Source organism: Gobius niger, assembly GCF_951799975.1.
Source record: "Gobius niger genome assembly, chromosome: 20".
NCBI lineage: Eukaryota > Metazoa > Chordata > Actinopteri > Gobiiformes > Gobiidae > Gobius > Gobius niger.
This window is the reverse complement of record NC_136871.1, coordinates 21,776,487-21,797,596: the sequence shown is the minus strand read 5'-3', so window position 1 is coordinate 21,797,596 and position 21,110 is coordinate 21,776,487. Positions and strand designations below refer to the sequence as shown.

The 21,110-nt window shown below is 38.4% G+C and overlaps 4 protein-coding genes across 4 annotated transcripts; 2 read left to right on the top strand and 2 right to left on the bottom strand.

Moving 5' to 3' along the window:
• Positions 1–904: 904 nt before the first annotated feature.
• Positions 905–5,787, top strand: LOC306979747 (transforming protein RhoA). The gene is made up of 5 exons (XM_079578845.1): positions 905–1,064; positions 1,982–2,139; positions 4,580–4,700; positions 4,774–4,904; positions 4,972–5,787. The coding sequence occupies exons 2-5, from the start codon at positions 1,984–1,986 to the stop codon at positions 5,143–5,145; spliced, it is 582 nt and encodes a 193-aa protein (XP_079434971.1). The 5' UTR covers positions 905–1,064; positions 1,982–1,983; the 3' UTR covers positions 5,146–5,787.
• Positions 5,788–6,000: 213 nt separating this feature from the next.
• Positions 6,001–10,378, bottom strand: tmem43 (transmembrane protein 43). The gene is made up of 12 exons (XM_079578621.1): positions 10,281–10,378; positions 9,530–9,673; positions 9,314–9,448; positions 9,137–9,231; positions 8,375–8,424; positions 8,220–8,289; positions 8,071–8,141; positions 7,876–8,003; positions 7,712–7,786; positions 6,791–6,892; positions 6,600–6,717; positions 6,001–6,514 (listed from the first exon to the last, which is right to left on the bottom strand). The coding sequence occupies exons 1-12, from the start codon at positions 10,296–10,298 to the stop codon at positions 6,312–6,314; spliced, it is 1,209 nt and encodes a 402-aa protein (XP_079434747.1). The 5' UTR covers positions 10,299–10,378; the 3' UTR covers positions 6,001–6,311.
• Positions 10,379–11,170: 792 nt separating this feature from the next.
• LOC306979601 (rab GDP dissociation inhibitor beta) lies at positions 11,171–17,145 on the top strand. The gene is made up of 11 exons (XM_079578620.1): positions 11,171–11,330; positions 12,013–12,120; positions 12,517–12,613; positions 12,704–12,838; positions 13,758–13,956; positions 14,457–14,588; positions 14,658–14,757; positions 15,530–15,701; positions 16,070–16,214; positions 16,276–16,330; positions 16,967–17,145. Exons 1-11 carry the CDS (start codon positions 11,289–11,291, stop codon positions 17,111–17,113), a joined length of 1,332 nt encoding a protein of 443 aa, XP_079434746.1. The 5' UTR covers positions 11,171–11,288; the 3' UTR covers positions 17,114–17,145.
• A 1,905-nt stretch (positions 17,146–19,050) lies between these two features.
• Positions 19,051–20,857, bottom strand: ndufaf3 (NADH:ubiquinone oxidoreductase complex assembly factor). The gene is made up of 5 exons (XM_079578635.1): positions 20,736–20,857; positions 19,845–20,040; positions 19,695–19,761; positions 19,377–19,477; positions 19,051–19,295 (listed from the first exon to the last, which is right to left on the bottom strand). Exons 1-5 carry the CDS (start codon positions 20,822–20,824, stop codon positions 19,188–19,190), a joined length of 561 nt encoding a protein of 186 aa, XP_079434761.1. The 5' UTR covers positions 20,825–20,857; the 3' UTR covers positions 19,051–19,187.
• Between the last annotated feature and the right edge of the window lie 253 nt (positions 20,858–21,110).

The following is a 21,110-nucleotide window of genomic DNA, read 5'->3' as shown; positions in this document are numbered from 1 at the left end:
CCCGTCCCGTGTTTAATGATTCATGTATTTACAATAAAACGGTCTTCTCTAGCCACTGTTTAGATGTGATTTAAAAGTAACCATTGTTGTAGTCTTTCTGATTGATAATGAGAAAGACCACAGTCTGTCCAAATGTGGTGCACCAGTGTGGAACCTCCTGAGCAGTGGCCCTGGTACCCATATCCATCTCCCAGTCTTTGGTTTAATGAAATCCTGTAAAAGGAGAAGGGGCAAGTCCATTATCTCTTTAAATGTCACTTCCTGTGGCCACACATCAATTATATAAACATAATTTAAAAATGTTAAAACCAAAAGAGATACATTAATGATGACATTTCTGTTTTGGTAAAATTGCTTTGAGTGTGTCATATGCTCATAAAGATTCTTATTTATTCTCTTCTGTATGTTCGCGGCTATGTGATTATATACAGCTTAATTAAGAATAACATTGATTTTGTACATATGTTTTGGAACGGTGGGTCAACATCTTTTATTTTTATTTTATTTGACCTTTTTGCCCAGGATAAAACGCATTGCGATTAAAAATCTCGTTTTCATGTTTTATGCAGGTGATGGATCTGCGGCAAAAGTCACATTATATCAGCATGCTCTGTCTCATATGTAATCTCATCTATCATCATCACAGTTTTGGGTCATGACAGAAAGTAGGCCTACCCTACAATAAGATAACGGATACAAACAGTCAAAATCAGCCATCCAAAAGGAACTTGGAGTGGAGCCATTGCTCTTACACAGACCAGCTGCAAAATGCCTTTTGGAGGCACCAGGCTGATAACCTGGCAAGGGTCAGCAAGATTTATATTACAGTGCGAATGCATAAAGAATGCTCCAATGCAATGAAATGAAAGCGGGGAGGCTGCTGACCTTCAGGTAAAGCCCTGAGCAGCCCTGCAGTGGCTGTTGACAGTGATGTTGTGAGTAACAGAGTCCCCACCCCCTCCTCCCTCACTTCTTCCCTGCTGTTAATCCTGAGCAGCGGGGCCCATTCGCCGACTCCTACGGAGACCAACAAAGCTTTTGGATATATTTCTCATCAATCATCGGTGGGTATTTACATTTTGATCACCAGTAACCCACGTGTCTAATATTCCTAATTGGAAGTCTCAATGTATCTACTTGTACACGGGATTACTGTATTTTCTACCGATATTTTGCTATCGCTCGAAGCTAACCAAAAGTCGCTATTGACTTCCGTTTTACGGAAGCTATGCTAAGCTAGCCCTAAACTAGTTACATGAAGCCGGTTTCGTACTCAAAAAAGTCCTCACCTGCTTATTCGAGTCCGAATGAGTAGATGTGTGTCCAACTAAACGGAAAATATACCACTTTAACAGAATAGCAAATATATTAAAGCAATGATAGGTTTTAACTTTATAGGAGAAGTAAACTTACCGTTAGCTATCACGAGAGTCACCTTTGTGGCTAAAGCTAACTGGTTAGCCCTATATTTCAAGTCTTTGAAAATACTTAGTAAACCTTCATTCTGCATATAGACTGTGTGAATGTGGTTTATGTATTTTAGGCCGAGGAGTATACGCATTGATATATTACGACATCCCTCGCTGCAGTGTAGAAATATGTATTGGTTAATCTACATCAGCTTGTGCTGGGTGGGTGGGTCGCTTATTATTTGCGTTATCAGGCGGAAATAATAGAGTAACATTGAAGTTAAACGGCATTAGATAAAGTGTGTATATCCATTTGGTTGTGCTTTGGTTTGTTTTCTGTAGCAATATGTGAATGTATTGCACCACTAGCTCCAGCTGAATCAGCTGATTGGTAAGCCTCCGTTATTGGTCAGAGACAGGTCTGCTTCTGTCAACACAAATGAAGGATACTGCTACAACTTTTCCCTCCATGGATTAATGTAACTGGTTGTAATACGACATCAATGTTTGTTTTCGCTGTTGGTGAAGATGACACCTTTGGTGACATTTTCCTTTTTCTCTCCACGCTGTAGTTATGGCAGCGATTAGGAAAAAGTTGGTCATAGTGGGAGACGGTGCTTGTGGAAAGACGTGTCTCTTGATCGTCTTCAGTAAGGACCAGTTTCCAGAAGTGTACGTGCCCACAGTGTTTGAGAATTATGTAGCTGACATTGAAGTGGACGGCAAACAGGTAAGACATTTACTCAAGTACATACCAGTATTTGTACTCTTACTTATTCCACAGTGAGTCAATTCCTAAGTTACAAAAGCTTCATATTGACACATGAAACTGATGTCATACTCATAACTTTTGTGCTCCGTTACTCAGTATTCACAATACTGAAGTAGCATTTTCCACAGGTACTTTTTTGCTCTTATTTGAGTAATTAATTTGGTCACTACTTTTTACTTCTTCTGGAGTAAGATTATTTAAAAGAAAAGTCACTCTTGCTTGAGTAAATATTTTAGCTACTCTGGCCATGAGTGACCAAAAGAACCCCATAACTATTGGCTTTTGTGTTTATATAAAAATCTCTGTCACTGTAATTTTATGGCTACTAGAGATTGACGCTGAATGCATATTCCTCCATGTGTATAGGGCAATGTGAAATATTCCATCTCTACCGGGACATATAGATACAAAACATGCACAAAAAACAAGGGATCATTGTCGAATTTTAGCGGTTTACTGTTTATGATTGTATTTTTGTGATGGAGCTGCAATCTCTAGTGGACGATTTAAATCAACAATTCATTTGCTTCAGTGTTATTACAATTTGATCAAAATGGTACATCGATTAGGTACATAGGGCTTTACAATATATCACAAAAAAATATTGTTTTGCAATATTAGGCTTTGCAATATCCTTATTGTAAGAAGTCACAATGTATCGAAAAGTCCTCCATCTGACTGAGCTCAACAAATTTTCTGCAAACTCGGGCAAAAAAATAAATAATGCACAGAACATGTAAATGTGCTAAGGTTCAGTTTTAGTTATAATTTTTCTAATTCAGTTCAATTTTAGCCTCAGCTTGTTGTTGCTTTAGGGTTATTGTTCTGTCACAACTTGCTGAAAAACAAATTACTTTAAAAATTCTAAGGAACACTGAAACGGATGAGTAAAATATTACAATATTGCAAACCCATATACTTTTTTTTTTTCAATATCATGCTGCCATGGTTTTTTATTTATGGTTTATTTGGTAGGGACAGTGCAAGTTAATGAACAAGCCACACCGGATTGTAGCCTTAGGCTAATTTTCATCCGTCGTCCCCCATGTGCACTCTCAAACACACTCTCAAACATCCTGGCCTAATGTACATGTTTTTAGTGGGAGGGGAAACCGGAGTACCCGGAGGAAACCTACGCAGACACGGGGAGAACATGCAAACTCCACACAGAAAGGCCCCGTCCTTGGTGGGAATCGAACCCAGACCTTCTAGCTGTGAAGCACAAGCACTAACCGCTGTGCTACCGTGCCGTTAATAATAAATCAATTGTTTTGTATAGCCCAATATCACAACAGAAGTTGCCTCACAGGGCTGACCCAAACTTTAAAACACAAAACAATGTAATGTTCAAGCAAATGTAGTATCAAGGCAAACATGTCCAAGAGAGGTAATGTCCAAATATTAAATACATCATATATGCTCATTGCTCAATCAAGAGGTTTTCAGACAAATTATTTTGATCATAATCTGGTTCAAATGAGATAAAAATCCTAAGATTACAGCAAAGGTGAGTGCTTCAGGGTCCTTGAAAGTGTTCCAGAAACATGTGCTCTGCTAGAATGGGGCCAAATTGAAGATCAGGTGAAATTGATTAAAAGGAATGACCAGCAGTCAAAGGGCATGCCATTCAAAAAATAAAAAACGTATAGTGTGGATAACCAATGCGTTTCGACATTCTGTGTTCATAAGGGCGGTTTTAGACCATTACTATAAAAATCAATTGGTTGACGACCAAAATGATCATGAGTTGTAATGAATGACCATGAAAAGTGATCCCTGAACTAGATCTAGATTTTGAATTTTTATTTGTCCAACCACAACAGCAAATTCACTGTAGAATAGAGACACTGTAGAATAATCTCATTCTCAGTCTCTGTCATTTTGTTTGGCAATCAGCTGTTCGTAACACCGCCCACCATGAGTGTGCCTGTTGTTATGTTATTATTTGATTTGTCCATTCATTTGAGGTTCCCTTTTAATTTACATTTCAATCGGCACAGTTCCAAAAGCCACATGACTGAGAAGGATCTATACATGGCATAAATTCATGAATTGTGGTTAGGCCTGTCACGGTAACAAATTTGATGTTCGATATATATTGAGGCAGGAAAGTATCGCAATAAACGATGTTATTGACAATGACGATACTGGATATTGTCAACTCTCAGGCATAAAAATGACTAAACCTTTGGTCTAAAAGTGCATCATCATATCCTAAAATACCACACAAGCTGCTCGATATAATAAACATCGAGCACAAAAATGTAGCGTCTATCTGTTATTTATTGAACGATAAGTCGATATAGTGATTATCGTGACAGCCCTAATTGTGGTCCATAAAGTCTTATCAGAGTCGAATATTCAAGTTGTCATGGTGGTGGTGTTTTTTTTTCTGCAGGTTGAACTAGCCTTGTGGGATACAGCTGGCCAAGAAGACTATGACAGACTGCGCCCACTCTCCTATCCAGACACTGATGTGATCCTTATGTGCTTTTCTATCGACAGCCCTGACAGTCTTGGTAGGCACTCAGAAATTGTTTTAACACTGTCACTGTTACATGTTAATTAAACAATTTCTATTTTACTATGCAGAAAATATCCCTGAAAAGTGGACTCCAGAGGTTAAACACTTCTGTCCCAATGTTCCTATTATACTGGTGGGAAACAAAAAGGACCTACGCAACGATGAACACACCCGAAGGGAACTTGCCAAAATGAAGCAGGTAAATAAATATTGGTCATATTTAGTAAAGTGATCTTCAATATATAAATTCTTATTGTTTAACTTAGGAACCAGTCAAACCAGAGGATGGACGGGACATGACAACCAGGATTAATGCCTTTGGATACATGGAGTGCTCTGCAAAAACAAAGGATGGTGTGAGGGAAGTTTTTGAGATGGCCACTAGGGCTGCACTACAGGCCAAACGGGGCAAGAAGAGCAATAAATGCCTCTTACTGTAAAAGGAGGACTGCTTCCTGTCTGGGGGGAAACCTGCCCTCAAACAATCCACATAAAGACTGTTCTCCCCAGTTTTTACTAAAGGTGTAATGCTTTTACTTTTTGTCTTAAGCAAGTAGTCAGGTTCTGTCAGTATTCAAGTTTGCGGTAATGGAAATACTTTTTTGTACTTTTAACATAAGTAAAGCTGCCATATTGAAACTTTCTTTTTTTCAACTCTTGCTCTGTAATGGAGGTTAGCCTGGGGTCATACCTGCCAACTACAGTTAAGTGCTTAAGTTAAGCCCCAGTGCTGATCTAAGGAATGTTTCCACAGCTAACTGGGGTGAAGTACCTAAACACTGTGACCCATCGTCCTTGAAATATTTCAACAGATTGTTCGACAAATATTTCAACAGATGCTCACACTAAGTGCTTCAGCTTCAAATTTTGTGCACACTGAGACGGGAAACTCATTTTGGTAAATTACAAATGGAAACCGTAGTGTTTTGTGTAATAAATTACTTTGTAAAAATCTTTCCATTTGAAGTACACATTTAACATGTAATTTTGTGAATGATAATGCAACTAACATTGACACATTTTTAAGGCCAGTGTTGATGCTTTGAACAGACTGTGTATTATGACCATTTTAAATCTTTTAAATCAATAAACCCTATTCCTCCAAAAAATATCTGCCATTGATATAAATGTGGTTTTCATTGAGCAAATTAGCTTTCAAGTGAATCGTCAAAGCCATCTCAAACACAAGGCAGAAAGCAAAATAATACAAAGCTTCATGTAACTTTATTTTACATACAAGGTTTCATATCAGTGCAGTCCCACTTGACACGATTGAGTGCTTTTTTTTTGTTTCAGTGCAGATAGCAATTTCTTTGGCATATTTAAAACTCAATCTCAAAACAAAAAGCTTAACTAAGTACCAGGTTTATTGCAGAACAGGAATGCATCCCACACTCGTCAATCTGCCAAAAAACATTGGCAGTTGCTTTGTTTTTTATCACCAGATAATGAATTGTAACAAAGGATATTAAGAAAAATACACCCTTAACGCATGAACAAAAATTAAAAAAAATAGGTAAGTCTAAGTAAAGATCCCCGTAAATGCATTATTATTACAAAGGGCACACATTCCTATGTTAAACCAAAGTTCAGTTCAGTTCAATAGTCATTCATCTTTCTTGGCTGGAAATCCTGAACGAGCAAGAAAAACGGGGATCATCGCCACAGCCCCTAAAGAAAAAGCCACAAGCGGACGGTAAAACAGCCAGCCGACTGCAATGACGAGGAGCGAGAGAGAGCAGGACACGCACACAGCAAAGATCTTGATGCCCACAGACACCAGCTCTCTGAGGATCGGAACCCAGTCCACTGCAAAGACACAAAAGCTCAGTTATAGAAAAACAACAAAGTTCAAAGAATGACAAGAAAAAAAAACAGAGAGGCTTTGTTTTACCGAGGGTGTAGATAATGCGCATAGCCAGCTGAATGCCCAGACACATGAGGGCCCAACCAGCCATTCGGAGCCCCCAAGTCTTAAGACTATTGGACTGATGCTCCTTGGCAAAAACCTCCTACAAGAGATGTTTTACATGTAAACTTGAATAATAAATAAACAGTGGAGTTGTGACAGTAAACAAATCGTACCTCAGCGGAAAGGTTTTCCAAGTAAAGAAACTCCAAAATGTCCCCAGATTTAGTTTTAAATGGCATCAGCTGCTCCCCTCTCTGCATTGCTACAATACTCGCCTGTAAAAAAAAATACATACATTTTAAACTTAACTCAATATATACAACCTAAAATTTTTGGCTTCTAGTGTGCCACCAGAACAAATTCAGGTCCCCTAAAAAACTATTTTAGTAGGTGACAAGTATGATGAATAATAGTAAGTAAGTAAGTAATATGAAAACAACTGATATAATGTTAAAAATTAGAACTGCAGTGGATTTCTACCAAATAAGCAGCTCGCGTCCCACATTCAGGGATTCTACGGGACATTAAAAAGCTTTAAAATACAATAAATGAAATTAAGGCCTTAGAAGTCATTAAAATGCAAAGAATGTAACTCTGGCATTAAAACTAATTTTGAGGCGCAAATAATGGTATTGCTAAACTATTATTATTGTGAAATTGTAAATGCATTAATGGAAAACCCTTGAGATGCCGCACCTAACCCAAAACTGTTAAAACTTAAAACAATACAGCACAATATAGGTCAAGTTACACAACAGTTACATATAGACAAACACTAAAAGACAATTTTGCTCAGACAACTCTCCCGCTCACATGACAATCTCAGGAATGACAATATTTAGAATAGAAAAATACACTACAAACAGTGGCATTTAGTTATTGTCTAAGTTTGTTGAAAGACTAATACTGCCAGACACGTCAGACTTGTGTCCAATTTGCTTTTGAATATCGAAATTTCCCCTCATTCCTCTGTTTGATGGAATGTTTGCAAATCTTAAGGAATAAAATACGCACCGATTTTTTGCGAGCATTAAAATGTAGTATTTGGGCTTTTAAAAGCATTAGATGTGACCCGCTTGTAGAAAATCACTCACGGTTTGAGGAGGCCCAAGCCAAGAGGGTTCTCCACTGAGACCAGCAAAGGAAAATCTCACTCGCACGTTACCAACCTAAAAGGTAAAAACTAATGATGAGTAAAAAAAGAAGAACTATGTGCAGTTAATTTCTCAATAGACATTATAGTAATCTTGGGCCTCACTTCTGGTCTCCGCGGGTACTGAGTGTGGTAGAAGTAATCATCGTGAACAGTGAGAAAAGGATCAAGATTTAAGGCGTTAAAGTCTCTCAAGCTTAGTGTTTGAAAGTTGTTAATGTTGTCTATCAGCCCTGAAGAAAACATACACATTAGAAATGGCTTCAGACAATAACTGTACTCAGGAGGTGTCTGCAATACCTTTGGACAGAATGAAAGGTCCGGCTCTGACTTCAGGAGCCACCACTGTCACACTCTCAACAGCCATAGCACTGGCAGAAAAAACACTTGCCATGATTGACATAAACAAAACATGTCTGTCATCTATAAAGCATTAAAGCAGACAGTACCTTGGGTTCTGGTGACCAATTTCCTTGTCAAAGTTACGACTATTCACCAGCTCTGATTTCCATTCAGTATCTTATGAAAATAGAGTGAAATATTTTGTTATTTTAGCTATTCATTTTACTTTTTTTAATTGACGATGATGAAAATCCAGACTTACTGTACGTGTAGGTCCTTTCTGTTTTTGTCTCACCGTTCTCTTGGTAGTCCCTCAAAAACAACAACAACAACATGATAATAATATATCATTTAGGGCCCGACTGATAAATCGGACGATATTTGTGTATTTTACAATATCAGCTATCAGCCGATTTCGACTAATAAAAGGCCTCTTATAGGAGCAAAGAAACATCCCAGTGGAAACAATGGTCACAGGTTTGTACACCTACTTCATATATTTTATGTTGTAGAGTTGTGCTTGTAATTTTGAAACCATAAGCGATAGAGACTTACCCTTTTTTGTTATGGAAGCTACTAATTTGTGTCTTTCCCACTAAACATGATTGTCCTGAATAAATCAGCCCTATTCCCCTCATACAGCGCCCCCTCCTGTCACAGTTCAACACTGACACATTTAGAAACATCATACACAGGATTGTAGACGAGACATCGGCATCGGCCAATCAGAATCCCAATAATCGGCATTGACCTTAGAAAACATCACCTCTATTAGCTATATTTCTATGATTGAAACCTGTACTATAATAATAAATGTTAACCACAGGCTATTTTAGAGACTTCACATTAATTTATATTCAGCCAACCCCTTTCATATCAGTATTAGTATCAGACCCCAAAAACCCATATTTGTCGGGATCTAATACAATTTAAAAAATAGAAATACATTTTCCGCACATTTGTTTATTTGTTGATTATAGGGATCCCCATTAGCTGCCATAATCTTGACAAGTACTTTTCACACCTGCTTTCTGAATACTCCACCCATTGATACATCTCGACTTCCCTTTTCAGCTTTACAGCCTGTACAACCACTTTGTAGTTTGGGTCGTGAAGAGGCTGCGTACAATGACAAAATATGACATATTTAACTGAATCTGTACCAAAGAAATAGAAAGCGTTTGTATTAAAACTATTGTACCTGATCCGTGTGGAGCTTAGCCGACAGATGAACTAAGCGATTGTTGTTTTGTAGATCAAGGCCAAAGTACGAGTCTAAAGACACAACCTGAGAGAGTCCCTCATCCAGAGATAACTGTGTTTGCAGCGCTCGCCCCTGAAGAGAAAAGGAACATTGTGGCTTTAGATCACCAAACAAAAACTTCCTCAAATGTCACAAAGACGTACAATTCTTTACCTCATTACTAAATAATATATAGATGGACAAGAAGAAAAGACCAACACCGACCAGCGTCCCTCCTACTGTCTCACTGAGCCGCTCTAAAAACCCTGGGTTGGACTTGGTGGATATTCGCTTATGCTGGTTGTGTGAGTCCGAGAACTGTGTTAGACAAAAGCAAAACATCATTAATAAAACATCAGAATAATCAACAAAGTAAAGTTTTAAAATGAAAGAAATAAATGTCAAAATGAACTGTCCAGACCCATTTGAAACTTATAAGAATTTTACAATAAAGATGCAAATTTCAAAACTTATGGTATGCCAGTCCACACTAGCCTGACCAGCCACACCCACTTACTGACCCACTTACTGTATTTCTGATCCCGTTTAGAATAAGTAGAGGATAGTAGTCTGGTCTGGTCTGGTCTGGTCTGGTCTGGCCTGGCCTGGCAGGCTAAGCCCAAACAGGATATGATGGAGATGCAACAGAAGTGATAACTACCTTGTACATCTTCAGACAGTAAGATACTGAACAAAGCCTACATTACAGGTCCTATTTTGTAACTTTTCATGATTTGTTATTCCCTGGTTTACGTACATGACTCAATTGATTAGGCCAATTTATTAATATTGTGACTACTGTATTCTAAAATGTCTGTCCTAGATAAACTTTTTAGTAATTCTGCTACAGGCGCGAACAACTTCCCCGCATAATGAGCATTTTAAGACATAAAATACATAGATAAAAATATAAAGCTTAACTTACTGGTTCTGAAGAGGACATATTTACGGGTTGTTTCTTCTGCCAAGTGGTAAAGTTTCAGCTGTTTGCAGTAGACAGGACACTTCCGGGGTACGCACCCTGACGCAGCGCACGACAGGGAGGAGGGGCGGGTGGAGTCAAAAACATTCTTCTGCTTTCACTTGATACATTTACCACAGCGCGAGGCTTTTGACAGTTTTTGATTGTTTCTCTACACTTGACTATAATGATTGCATAGCTGCTCTTTAGCTTCTCTTTGGACAAGTCTGTATTAATACGTTAATAATAATAATAATAATAATAATAATAATAATAATAATAATAATAATAATAATAATAATAATAATAATAATAATAATAATAATAATAATAATAATAATAATGCATCGGTTTTATATAGCGCTTTTCTGGACACTCAAAGACGCTTTACATTGCACTATTCATTCACTCCATACCCGGTGGTGGTAAGCTACTATTGTAGCCACAGCTGCCCTGGGGTAGACTGACGGAAGCGAGGCAACCAGTCTGCGCCATCGGCCCCTCCGACCACCAGCAACCACTCACTCACTCACTACATTCGCTCGGTCTCCCATCCTAGTACCAACCAGGCCCTTCCCTGCTTAGCTTCCAAGGTCGGACGGGATTGGGCAGAGCATCGGTATGGCCATATAATTAATATATAATACCGTGATGACAGTTTTTAGTCTTATGTAGGCCTATCATTGTTTTCAAAGTGTTTGCTTTTCTGTACACCACTTGAACTTACAGCATGTAAAAGTGTTTCACACACACACACACACACACACACACACACACACACACACACACACACACACGCACACACGCAGACACGCACACACACACACACACACACGCACACACACACACACAGTCATGAAGAATCCTTAAGAAGATTATTCAAAGGGACACAATGACTGTCACTTGTTACACTGAATATGAACACAGCCCCACGGTCGCCTGGGTCGACTGAACAAGGGCTCACAACCGAAGATGCAGGAATATGATATTATTGTGCTTGGGACGGGACCAAAGGTAAGAACATAGGCCTACTATAAATGCACAATTGTGAATAATATATTGAAAAGCTCCCCCCCCTTCTCTCTCTCTCTCAATATAATCTTGTCTGATCTTTTTAACTGCATGTTCAGATATTGAACCCAGGGGATAAGTATTAAAATTATTTATTGAATGATAAAATGTAGGTAAATTTTAATTGGCCTTGATTCATCCGGGAAGAGGAAAATTGGATCAACCAAAAGCAACGTATTTGTGGTATATATTCTATTGCATTTTACCTTTACTTAACCAGGAAAGTCCCATTGAGATTAGGGATCATATTTTTTTGTGGTAAGGGAAACCGGAGTACAGGGAGACACAGAAAGGCCCCGTCCAGGTGGGGATCAAACCCAGGTCCTTCTTGCTGTGAGGCATGAGCGCTAACCACTGCACATAATACTTATTTATTTATAGGCCCATGTCTTTTTAAATTCATGTGGCATAATACAGAAGAACACTTAAGTGATTATGTAACAAAAAGAAAAAAACTGTGCAGGAGGCAACACTTTCAGAATAATTTTCAATGTTCACATGAGTGCAAATAATGAATACTTTTCCAACCATAATAAGTAAATGGTGAAACTTGATTAATGATTAAAACTGCTCTTAGGCTACATGATACCTGATTGAAATTTTTTTTTTTTATTCTGTGTTTTAGGAGTGTATCCTGTCTGGTTTAATGTCCCTAGATGGAAAAAAGGTCCTTCACATTGACACAAATCCTTTTTATGGAGGAGAAAGTGCATCTATTACACCCATTGAGGAGGTAAAATGCTGTGGAATTATTTTGTTTTTTTGGTCATGTTAAAATGCAAAGGTTAAGTTGACCCAGACACTGTAAAATATTATAATTATACCTAATTGTTTTGTCTAGCAAGGGCTGTAACAACTATATAATGCTCTGTGAATCAGTGAATCTCTTAAACTTGAGCGATGGGAAACATAGATGAGTGAGAGAGATACGGGGAAATAGCAATGAAAGCAGAATGTCGCTTTTCTGATCTGTGAAACTTTTATTTGTTGCTGTTTTTTTGTAATAAGTCTACTGTGGACATGATCTGACACTCCTCTTTCACTTTTAAACTTCCACAATGCAAAAGATTGAGATTTATTCTATCTCCTCTTGTCTCTTTGACTAAAATGTTGTATTTCTTTACGACAGCTGTACAAAAGATTTAAAATTCCGGGTCCTGCTAAATCCATGTGTCGTGGAAAAGAGTGGAATGTAGATCTCATCCCCAAATTCTTCCTTGCAGGCGGTGAGATGATTACATGGCTGTTTTTTTTTTTTTAAATAGAAACTGTGTAATCCCACCACTGCTGTGATCATTTGTGTGTTTGTCAAACAGGTGATCTGGTGAACATATTGGTCCACACAGAAGTCACACGTTATCTTGATTTTAAGGTTGTTCAAGGGAGTTATGTTTACAAATCTGGAAAGCTGCACAAAGTTCCAGCTACAGAGGAAGACGCTCAAGCTTCAGGTGGAGTAGAGAATGGGCCTTTACCATTGAAGTTGTAAAATTGTGAGAGAAGGGTTTTTCTTTCTCATCATCTATCTTTCAAATCGGTTAATGCTGTTCATTTCTTCTTATTTTATTCAATTTTTTACATTTTGGGTTGCCATTTCTATCTTGTGCAGTTCCTTAATTGAAATGCAATGACAAGTGATGCCTTGTGCTTGAAATATCCTTCACGTCTTAACCCCCACCTGAACAGAGCACATTCTCTCTAGCTCAGCTTTACCCAAATCTAAAAGCTCCTCGACTGGAGAGCAAGCCTCATTTGAAAGGTGTGGCCTACAAAAGTGATCTTTAATCACATTGTAGCCGTGTTTTTGTCACATTTTTCAAGCGTTTTTTGGTCATGTTTTCCGCTCTTTTTTGCCATGTTTTTGTCTATTTCTGTTCCTTTTGTGTCTTGTTTTCGACACTTTTTTGTCACTTTTTTTTTTTGCTTATCCAGCACGTTTTTTTTTTTTCTCTATTGTCCCTTGTTTTGATTTTTCATCATGCTTTGATGTCACTTTTTTGTAGAGTTTTTGTCACTTTTTGTTGTGTTTTCATCCTCGCTTTTGCCGCTTTTTTGATGCTTTTTTTTGGTAAGCTTTTAGATTTGGATAAACTAGAAAAGAAAAGAAAATGTGCTTGGTTCAGTCGGGAGGCAAGAGGTTCATTCTGCTGTTGTTTAATTAAGATTCCCTCTAACATTGCTCAGGCAGTGATTTGTAACCCTGGGGTCGGGACACCAAATTGACGTCCCCAAAGCTTTTTTTCGTTTTGTTGATTAGGTGGAATGATTGAATTATAGTTTTTACTATCTGCATAATGCTCACTTGTCAAATAGTTGTCACTGAGAACCAAAGCTGCAGCCACTGACCCCTTCCTGTGTTTAACTTTATAGATCTTATGGGCATGTTTGATAAGAGGAGGTTTCGGAAGCTGCTGCTTTTTGCCCTCAACTTTGACATCAGAAACCCTCGGACGTACCATGACATAGACCCGAAACAAACCTCCACCCGGGATCTATTCTCCCGATTCGACCTGGGGCTTGACGTGATGGAGTTCACGGGGCATGCTATAGCCTTACACAACAACACCAAGTGAGTGAACATACACAGACATTGTAGAGCTTACACATTCTATCAGTAAAACATAAAGCTGTTAAGAAAAGGAAAGGAACTCACAAACAGGATATGGATGATAACTGGATATCAAAGAAGAGTCTTGGAAGATTAAAACAAGATTAATAATGTTATTCCCTTGTTCCATCCAGTTCAGAGATTTTCTGCCAAGGAAAAAGTGAGCTATTACTACAACCACTACATTGGTTTTATGTAGCACTATTTTGGACACTCAGATGCTTTAAATTGCATTATTCTTTCACTCCACACAAAGTGGTGGTTGTGATAAGGTGCCATACTGTACTTTTGCCACTACTGTACCTCTTCGACCACCGCTAAACACTCACACCCCAATCATAGTTTGGAAAGGTGTGTGAAGTGTCTCCACAATTATGGAGCTGACATCGACCACCAACCTTATGGATATTATCATTTTTTCACCAGGCATTTAATATTGTATGAAATCATTTTGTGTGCAGTTACTTGGACGAGCCTTGTGGGGAAACAATCAGGATGCTCAGACTCTACTGCCAGTCCCAGTCACGACACATCAGCAGCCCGTACCTTTACCCCGTCTACGGGCTGGGGGACATTGCACTGGGGTTTGCTCGGTATTTCTCTGACGCGTCAGAAGATTTTGATCCTATTTTGGTGTTGAATTAACTCATTGTTTGTCCCAGGTTGAATGCAGAGTACGGAGGAACCTTCTTATTGAACAGACCAATAGATGAAATCGTGATGGAGAATGGCAAAGTGAAAGCTGTGAAGTCCCAGGACAAGGTGAGCTTTCAGATTTATAACACAACAAACAGATACAGATGCAATAATTTTATCGGTATTGCCTAATAGTGTTAAGGATCTGCAGCTCTCCAGTCTAATCCTAGAAGCCCACCAAAGGCTTTCATTCCTTTGTCGACGATAAGTCACATTTAGATGCATTGTCTTTTTTGTTTTGATCATGTCAAACATTTCAAGGAACTTTATCATAGGTTTCATAGGTATCAAAGTCACAATTAAAAAAAACATATTTTAAAATATTACATTAAAATCGCTAAACCGTTGGAAGAAACTAAAAAGCAAACATTCATGTAAATATAGAAAAGTACGGGGACAAAACTTTCTGTATATTTATCCAATCTAGTTTGATGATAAATAAATAAATGAATAAATATTCAGCTTTAAAAACAATAAATGCAAGGTTAGTATTGAACATAACTGCTCTGTAAATGTTTTACCATTTTCTAAGTAGTGTGATATTGTAAATAATCACAGTCGATTCGGTATTTTACATTTATTTTTAGCTTTCTTAATTACTATTGTATTACTGCTTAATACCTGACATCAGGCCACTAATTTAAGAATAACCGTGAGTTCCACAGTGACTTATAACATTTAGCGATGCAGAAAAAGGACGTCACCAAGTATAGATAAGCTCGTGCTTGTTTCATGTGATCTATTCAAGAAATGAGTAGATCACATGAAGTTAACTTGGTCATGTTTTTTTTTCATTTATTCTGTTCTTCCAACCTGTATTTATCCTCCCGCTCTGCAGCTGTTCTACTGTAAGCAGCTGATTTGTGACCCCAGCTATGTTCCCGGCCGAGTGAGGAAAGTGGGACGTGTGATCCGGGTGGTGTGTTTACTTAATCATCCCGTCAAACACACTCATGAGGCTGGCTCCTGTCAGATCATTATCCCCCAGACGCAACTCGACCGAAAATCTGGTACAATTCCATTCATTCAATCTGATGTTGTTTTTATAGTATGTTGTCACACGCTCAGAAGATGGAAGTGTTTTCCACACATTTATCATTGTGATTTAAAAGGGTTATAAGGGTTATAGCAAACAGCGTTTACCCCTGAACAAGAAGTCTGAGGCTACACATGGGAACTACTGAGACAAGACCAGAGCCTTGGTAGAGCTTACAGTCTTTGTCTTTCTGAGCATTTTGATGTTATGAGCAAATTGAAGCATGTCAAACAGATAAAGAAACTAAGAATCTGCCCTCCCTTTTTAAATGAGTGTCTGAGCATAGAATTTAAAATAAAAGAATGAAACTATGTGAACTGAAGTGATTTTTCCCCCCTTCAGACATTTTCATATCAGTAGTTTCCTTCACTCACAATGTGGCCTCAGCTGGGATGTACATCGCCACAATAAGCACAAATGTGGAGACCAATAACCCTGAGAAAGAGGTGCAACCTGCCATAGAGCTTCTGGAGCCCATTATACAAAAGTAAGTTTCTCATGGTATCCTTTAGATAGGGACATTTCACTTATGTGACCTTTTGTTGTAGGTTTGTAACAGTCAGTCATCTACTTGTTCCTAATGAAGATGGTAGAAGAAGTCAGGTAAGAACAACAAAAGACTTGCACTGTACACTGCATTGCCTAAATACCCCACATATTGCAATGAATAATAAACTGTATTAAAGCATCGATCTCAGTATAAGATCACATTGAAACTTTGACATATAGGTTGTCAGCTGCAAAGTTACAAACAAATAAATACAGTTACGTAGTTACACGATCCAAGTATAGTTACACCTTTAATAACACCTTAGGAGCACATCGACATCCGCTCAGTAATGTTGAAGTGCTCCTAAGGAGGAGAGGCTAAATGCTAACAACATCTTTGGTCTTTTTGCGTGACTGAGTGCACGCACAAAGACCAGACAGGTACACATCAACTGGTCTAAGCTCAGGTAAGAAGAAATCTCAGCATGGAAAAACTGTGGCCTGTTTCTTTAAGTCGTAATCTGTAAGTGTTGGACATTTGCCTCTCGTCCACAAAGCTTTGTCAGCAGCTCTAATGATTAAGATTTGTCAGCAGGCTGAAAATAAAGCTTTAGTGGGGGGTTTACCTTTACTGGCCACCAATACTCTTGAACTTCTTTTGAATGTTCTAGTAGTGGGGATTACAGTGATGAAGTAGTTTACTGCACGATGCATGTTATGCAGGAAGTTATTTCATCTTCTCCTCATCAGATTTTTGTGTCACGGTCTTATGATGCCACAAACCACTTTGAGTGCGAGAGCCAGGACATCAGAGACCTGTACCGGAGGCTCACAGGAGCAGAGTTCAGGTTTGGAGCTGCAAGCCGACACCAATCCCACAACTCTGATGAAGACTGAAAAAATTCAGATTCTTTATATCTGAAAGAGTAATGGACAATAACATACATAACACAATCTTCATCTTTGCCTCAGAGCGACTGAATGTGTTTTCATAATTGTTTTGACCAGTTACTTCCCTCCTTGGCTGCATTTGATGGATAATAAACTGATAATAATAAAGGCATTTCATTACAATTCTTGTGTGTGTTATTTTTAAATATAGTCTAAAGAGAGAGGCCTTGTGCCCGTACTAAGTCTCAATAAATGGAGTGAAGTAAATCCTATTAATCTTTATTGACATTGATACAACACCAAAGCCCTTACTTTCCTGAGAGTGATGTTTAAGTGTAGTTTTATTACATACAGTACTATGAGTGACATCAGCCTCTCAAGCAGTTTATTACTGTCGCAATGAATCTGATGTGCAGAGGATTTGTGGATCTTCTTTGTTATCTGCAGAGCTTAGTGGGAGGGGCAAGCCTGATATTGTCATCACTCGGGACAGAGGCGGGGGGGCAGATCGACCAACCCATTTAAGAGGCTTATTCTGATCAAGGGCAACAGACTTCACCTCAAACAGATGGATGATAAATTTTTATACAGCTGTTTTAACTCTTCACTCACACACATTTGACCTGAATTCAACTAGCAGAGAATCCAACTGTTCCTCAAATGCAGTGGTGGGATATTTTAGGAACTAAAATCATCATCATCACATTACTATCACAGTTTCACAATTGTATCATGATTCCTACACAGTCATTGGCTGTAGACTGCAAAACGTGTATTTGTATTTCTTTATTTAAAGGGAAATGCATTTACAAAAAGTACAATGTACTTATGTACACCAACCCTCTTCCCATACCTTCCCACAACACCAACAAGAAGGGCCAAAGTCGCCTCCACCTTCTGAGGAGACTGAGGTCGTTCGGAGTGAGCAGGCCTCTGCTCAGGACTTTTTATAACTCTGTGGTAGCCTCTGCTCTCCACTACGCTGCAGTGTGCTGGGCCCCGGGCAGCACAGAGCGGGACAAGAACAGACTGAACAAGCTGGTCAGTAGGGCCAGCTCCGTCCTGGGCTGCCCCCTGGACTCTGTGGAGGAGGTGAGGGACAGGAGGGTATTAGCCGAGCTCACCTCCATCATGGACAACCCCTCCCTCCCACTGCACGGGACTGTGGAGGAGCTGAGCAGCTCTTTCAGTGGCAGATACCCTCAGTGCAAGAAGGAGCAGGTCCTTCATCCCCACCGCTGTCAGACTGTACAAGACTGTAAAGTAACACGTGCAATAACCTCTGTATCAGCGTCACTTTATTAACCACCTGCACAGTGACTGTAAACCTGCACTGCCAATGTTGACTTGGAATTTTTTCATTCTTTGTTCTTATTTATATGTAATGTGTGTGTGTGTATATATATATATACTTTTGCCCCTTTGAAGCTTTCTATTGATTATATATAAGATACTGCTAGGTATTTGATTGCAAATTTCCTGTCTATTTTGCGCACCCTGATTGTTTCTTGAGAGCTGATGGAACAAGTAACTTTCTCAATTGTGAGATCAATAAAGTAGCATCTTATCTTATCTTATCTTATCCACACATTTCCACCCATTAACTTTGCAGTTACAATTTATTAATTCAGACAGAGAGCTGCTAAGGTTGTGCCAAATATCGACCTGTAGTTCACGATCTCTGGGTTGGTGATCACTGCATTAGGCTATTGGGGCGCAGGTTATGTGTATTTTGATTCATTTTGTGGAAAAAGTTTCTGTTAGCAACAAAACTCATGACACAATGTCATCAAATGAGGAAAGACCATGTTTTTGATTTATGGTCAAAATTCAGTGTAAATGCCTTTGTCTTTGTTCTATATACTGTATTCCTATGTTTTAATTGAATACAGAGGCAGAACATAGGTCCAGAAAATAATAGTTTAATCCATTGAAATTCTTGACATTATTTGCAAATATACATTTTTACACAAAATCAAAGCAGTGGCTGCATGTATTTTAATAATGTGGCATATCTCCTTAAAATTGTAGCGCAGTCTTTTTTTCTCCCAAAATAAATATACACATATTCAGAACACAGTTACTCATTTAGAAGATCCAGAGCTGTACTCGTTGGTGGAGGAATGAGACCAGCAGCTGCCACTCTTTTTTCACTCGTAAGGAAGTTGAATGTCGCACATGCGTTTGGCTGAAAACAAAGTAGGTGTGAAAACTCTCTTAGATAAAAGTTCTTTAGTAAAAGAAAAAGAATTAGCAGTCAGTTCATTACCGTGTCTTGCACTTCCACAGAGATACCTTTCTTCTTTAACAATGCCAAAACTGAGGGATCAATGCGCTCAACTTTTGCACCAGTCCCCAAGACAAGTATCTCTGAATAAAAATATAACAGTGCAATGTATGAGTAACTGATGACCATGTTTTCCAAATAGGTTGAATTCACTTGATGTCAAAACATTGTAGAGAACCCATAGTTCAAAACTATCTCCAAATGAATCTGTTAGACAAACACATCTAATGTATTTACTGTCAAGATGAGGTAAATGAGAGTACTCAAAATGTTTGGTACTTTCAACTAAATTCGTCTCACCTATTCTTGGTTCGATCATATGGAAAAGCGACACACTCTCTTCTGTTATGTCTCTATGGCTTCCAACCTGCCAATAGATAGTTGACATATTATTACATGTATATATTAGTTGCTACCCTACATAATGTGTAGCTGAATTGATAAGCTCACGTTCCACTGCAGGATGGCAGGAGGGAGCACAGCACAGGGCCCAAATACTCTGTTTCCGTCAATGTTGAAGCCTCTGGAGCTGTAGGTTTGGATCATGGGCCCGCTGCCCGGCTCCTTCTTCATGATGGATACTGAGGTCTTTTGGTAAATCTCATCATCGCTCGGACCCAGACGATGGCCGCGGCAGAGGAAAGGGCTAAGGGACAGAGACAGGAGCTTATACTTCTGAGTGAACATATTTTGCTTTTCATGCAGATATTGTTATGATATGATTTAATAGACTAGTCAACTTTTAAAAGCTGATTTCATTCATATAATTTGTTTACCATTTACTTTAATGAGCACTTTATGGTGCAATTGAGCTACAGGGAAGTAATTGAGGATCAATTATGTTCATATATATATATATATATATATATATATATATATGAACAAACCAGTCATTTCTCAGGAAAAGCAAAACGTAAAACTCTTAATTCTATAGACGTCGGCACTTTCATACAAACAGACTCCAGAATTTAAAATATGAAGTTGACAGTTGCAGCATAGCTAAGATGCATAGTTGATGCACAGTGCAAAAGTTAGACGCTATAACCACAAAAATGTGTAAGAGGAATAAAGCTATATAGCATATGACCATGTTATAAAAATGTGGATAAGGGGAAACAAAGCAAACATAAGCTTCATTTTTTCTATTTCCATCAAATGTTAAAATCAACATATAAAATACATGTGCTAGTTGGATACACAATACGGCCTATGTAAAAAATAAATAAGTAAGAGTACATGACCTTTTCCTTGAGATTACAGATGAATGACCAATTAAAAAAAAAAAAAAACAATACACCTTGCAGAGCATCACATATGTACATTCAGTTTATAGTACAGTACCTAGAGAACGTGGGAATTATCATCGAAGTGAAAATAACCCGCTGTTTCTGTGTTTGTAGGAAGAATCGACAGCACAAAGTGGCAGCCATGACACCTGGAACCTGGAACCAAACAACAGAGACGGGGGAAATATTGTAATGTGGCACCAGGCTGTGACTTCCGGTGTTGATGACACAAAATCGATTCTAGATATTTTCATTAATATTTCCTCAAACATCTTGTGATTTGAAGGAGGTGGGTTACAAGCACGCAGAAAAGAAAGCGATATGTTTTATGACGTTTAATTAGCCTATTTTTAAAAATCAAAAATATTTATTTATTAAGTCCAAACAACAGTTACAAAACCGTTGAAGAGTTAAAAGGAGAGAGACTCTA

Excerpts from the sequence above, each read along its gene's own strand:
- ndufaf3 (XM_079578635.1), bottom strand. The coding sequence starts at position 20,824 with ATGGCTGCCACTTTGTGCTGTCGATTCTTCCTACAAACACAGAAACAG. Across the intron at positions 20,041-20,735 it reads ATAATTCCCACGTTCTCTAG|CCCTTTCCTCTGCCGCGGCC; the intron begins GTACTGTACTAT and ends TCTGTCCCTTAG. Across the intron at positions 19,478-19,694 it reads TATGATCGAACCAAGAATAG|AGATACTTGTCTTGGGGACT; the intron begins GTGAGACGAATT and ends ATTTTTATTCAG.
- LOC306979601 (XM_079578620.1), top strand. The coding sequence starts at position 11,289 with ATGCAGGAATATGATATTATTGTGCTTGGGACGGGACCAAAG. Across the intron at positions 12,614-12,703 it reads CAAATTCTTCCTTGCAGGCG|GTGATCTGGTGAACATATTG; the intron begins GTGAGATGATTA and ends TTTGTCAAACAG. Across the intron at positions 14,758-15,529 it reads CTGTGAAGTCCCAGGACAAG|CTGTTCTACTGTAAGCAGCT; the intron begins GTGAGCTTTCAG and ends CCCGCTCTGCAG.
- LOC306979747 (XM_079578845.1), top strand. The coding sequence starts at position 1,984 with ATGGCAGCGATTAGGAAAAAGTTGGTCATAGTGGGAGACGGTGCTTGT. Across the intron at positions 2,140-4,579 it reads TTGAAGTGGACGGCAAACAG|GTTGAACTAGCCTTGTGGGA; the intron begins GTAAGACATTTA and ends TTTTTTCTGCAG. Across the intron at positions 4,701-4,773 it reads CGACAGCCCTGACAGTCTTG|AAAATATCCCTGAAAAGTGG; the intron begins GTAGGCACTCAG and ends TTTACTATGCAG.
- tmem43 (XM_079578621.1), bottom strand. Across the intron at positions 9,449-9,529 it reads ATATATTATTTAGTAATGAG|GGGCGAGCGCTGCAAACACA; the intron begins GTAAAGAATTGT and ends TTTTCTCTTCAG. Across the intron at positions 7,787-7,875 it reads AGTACCCGCGGAGACCAGAA|GTTGGTAACGTGCGAGTGAG; the intron begins GTGAGGCCCAAG and ends TTTACCTTTTAG.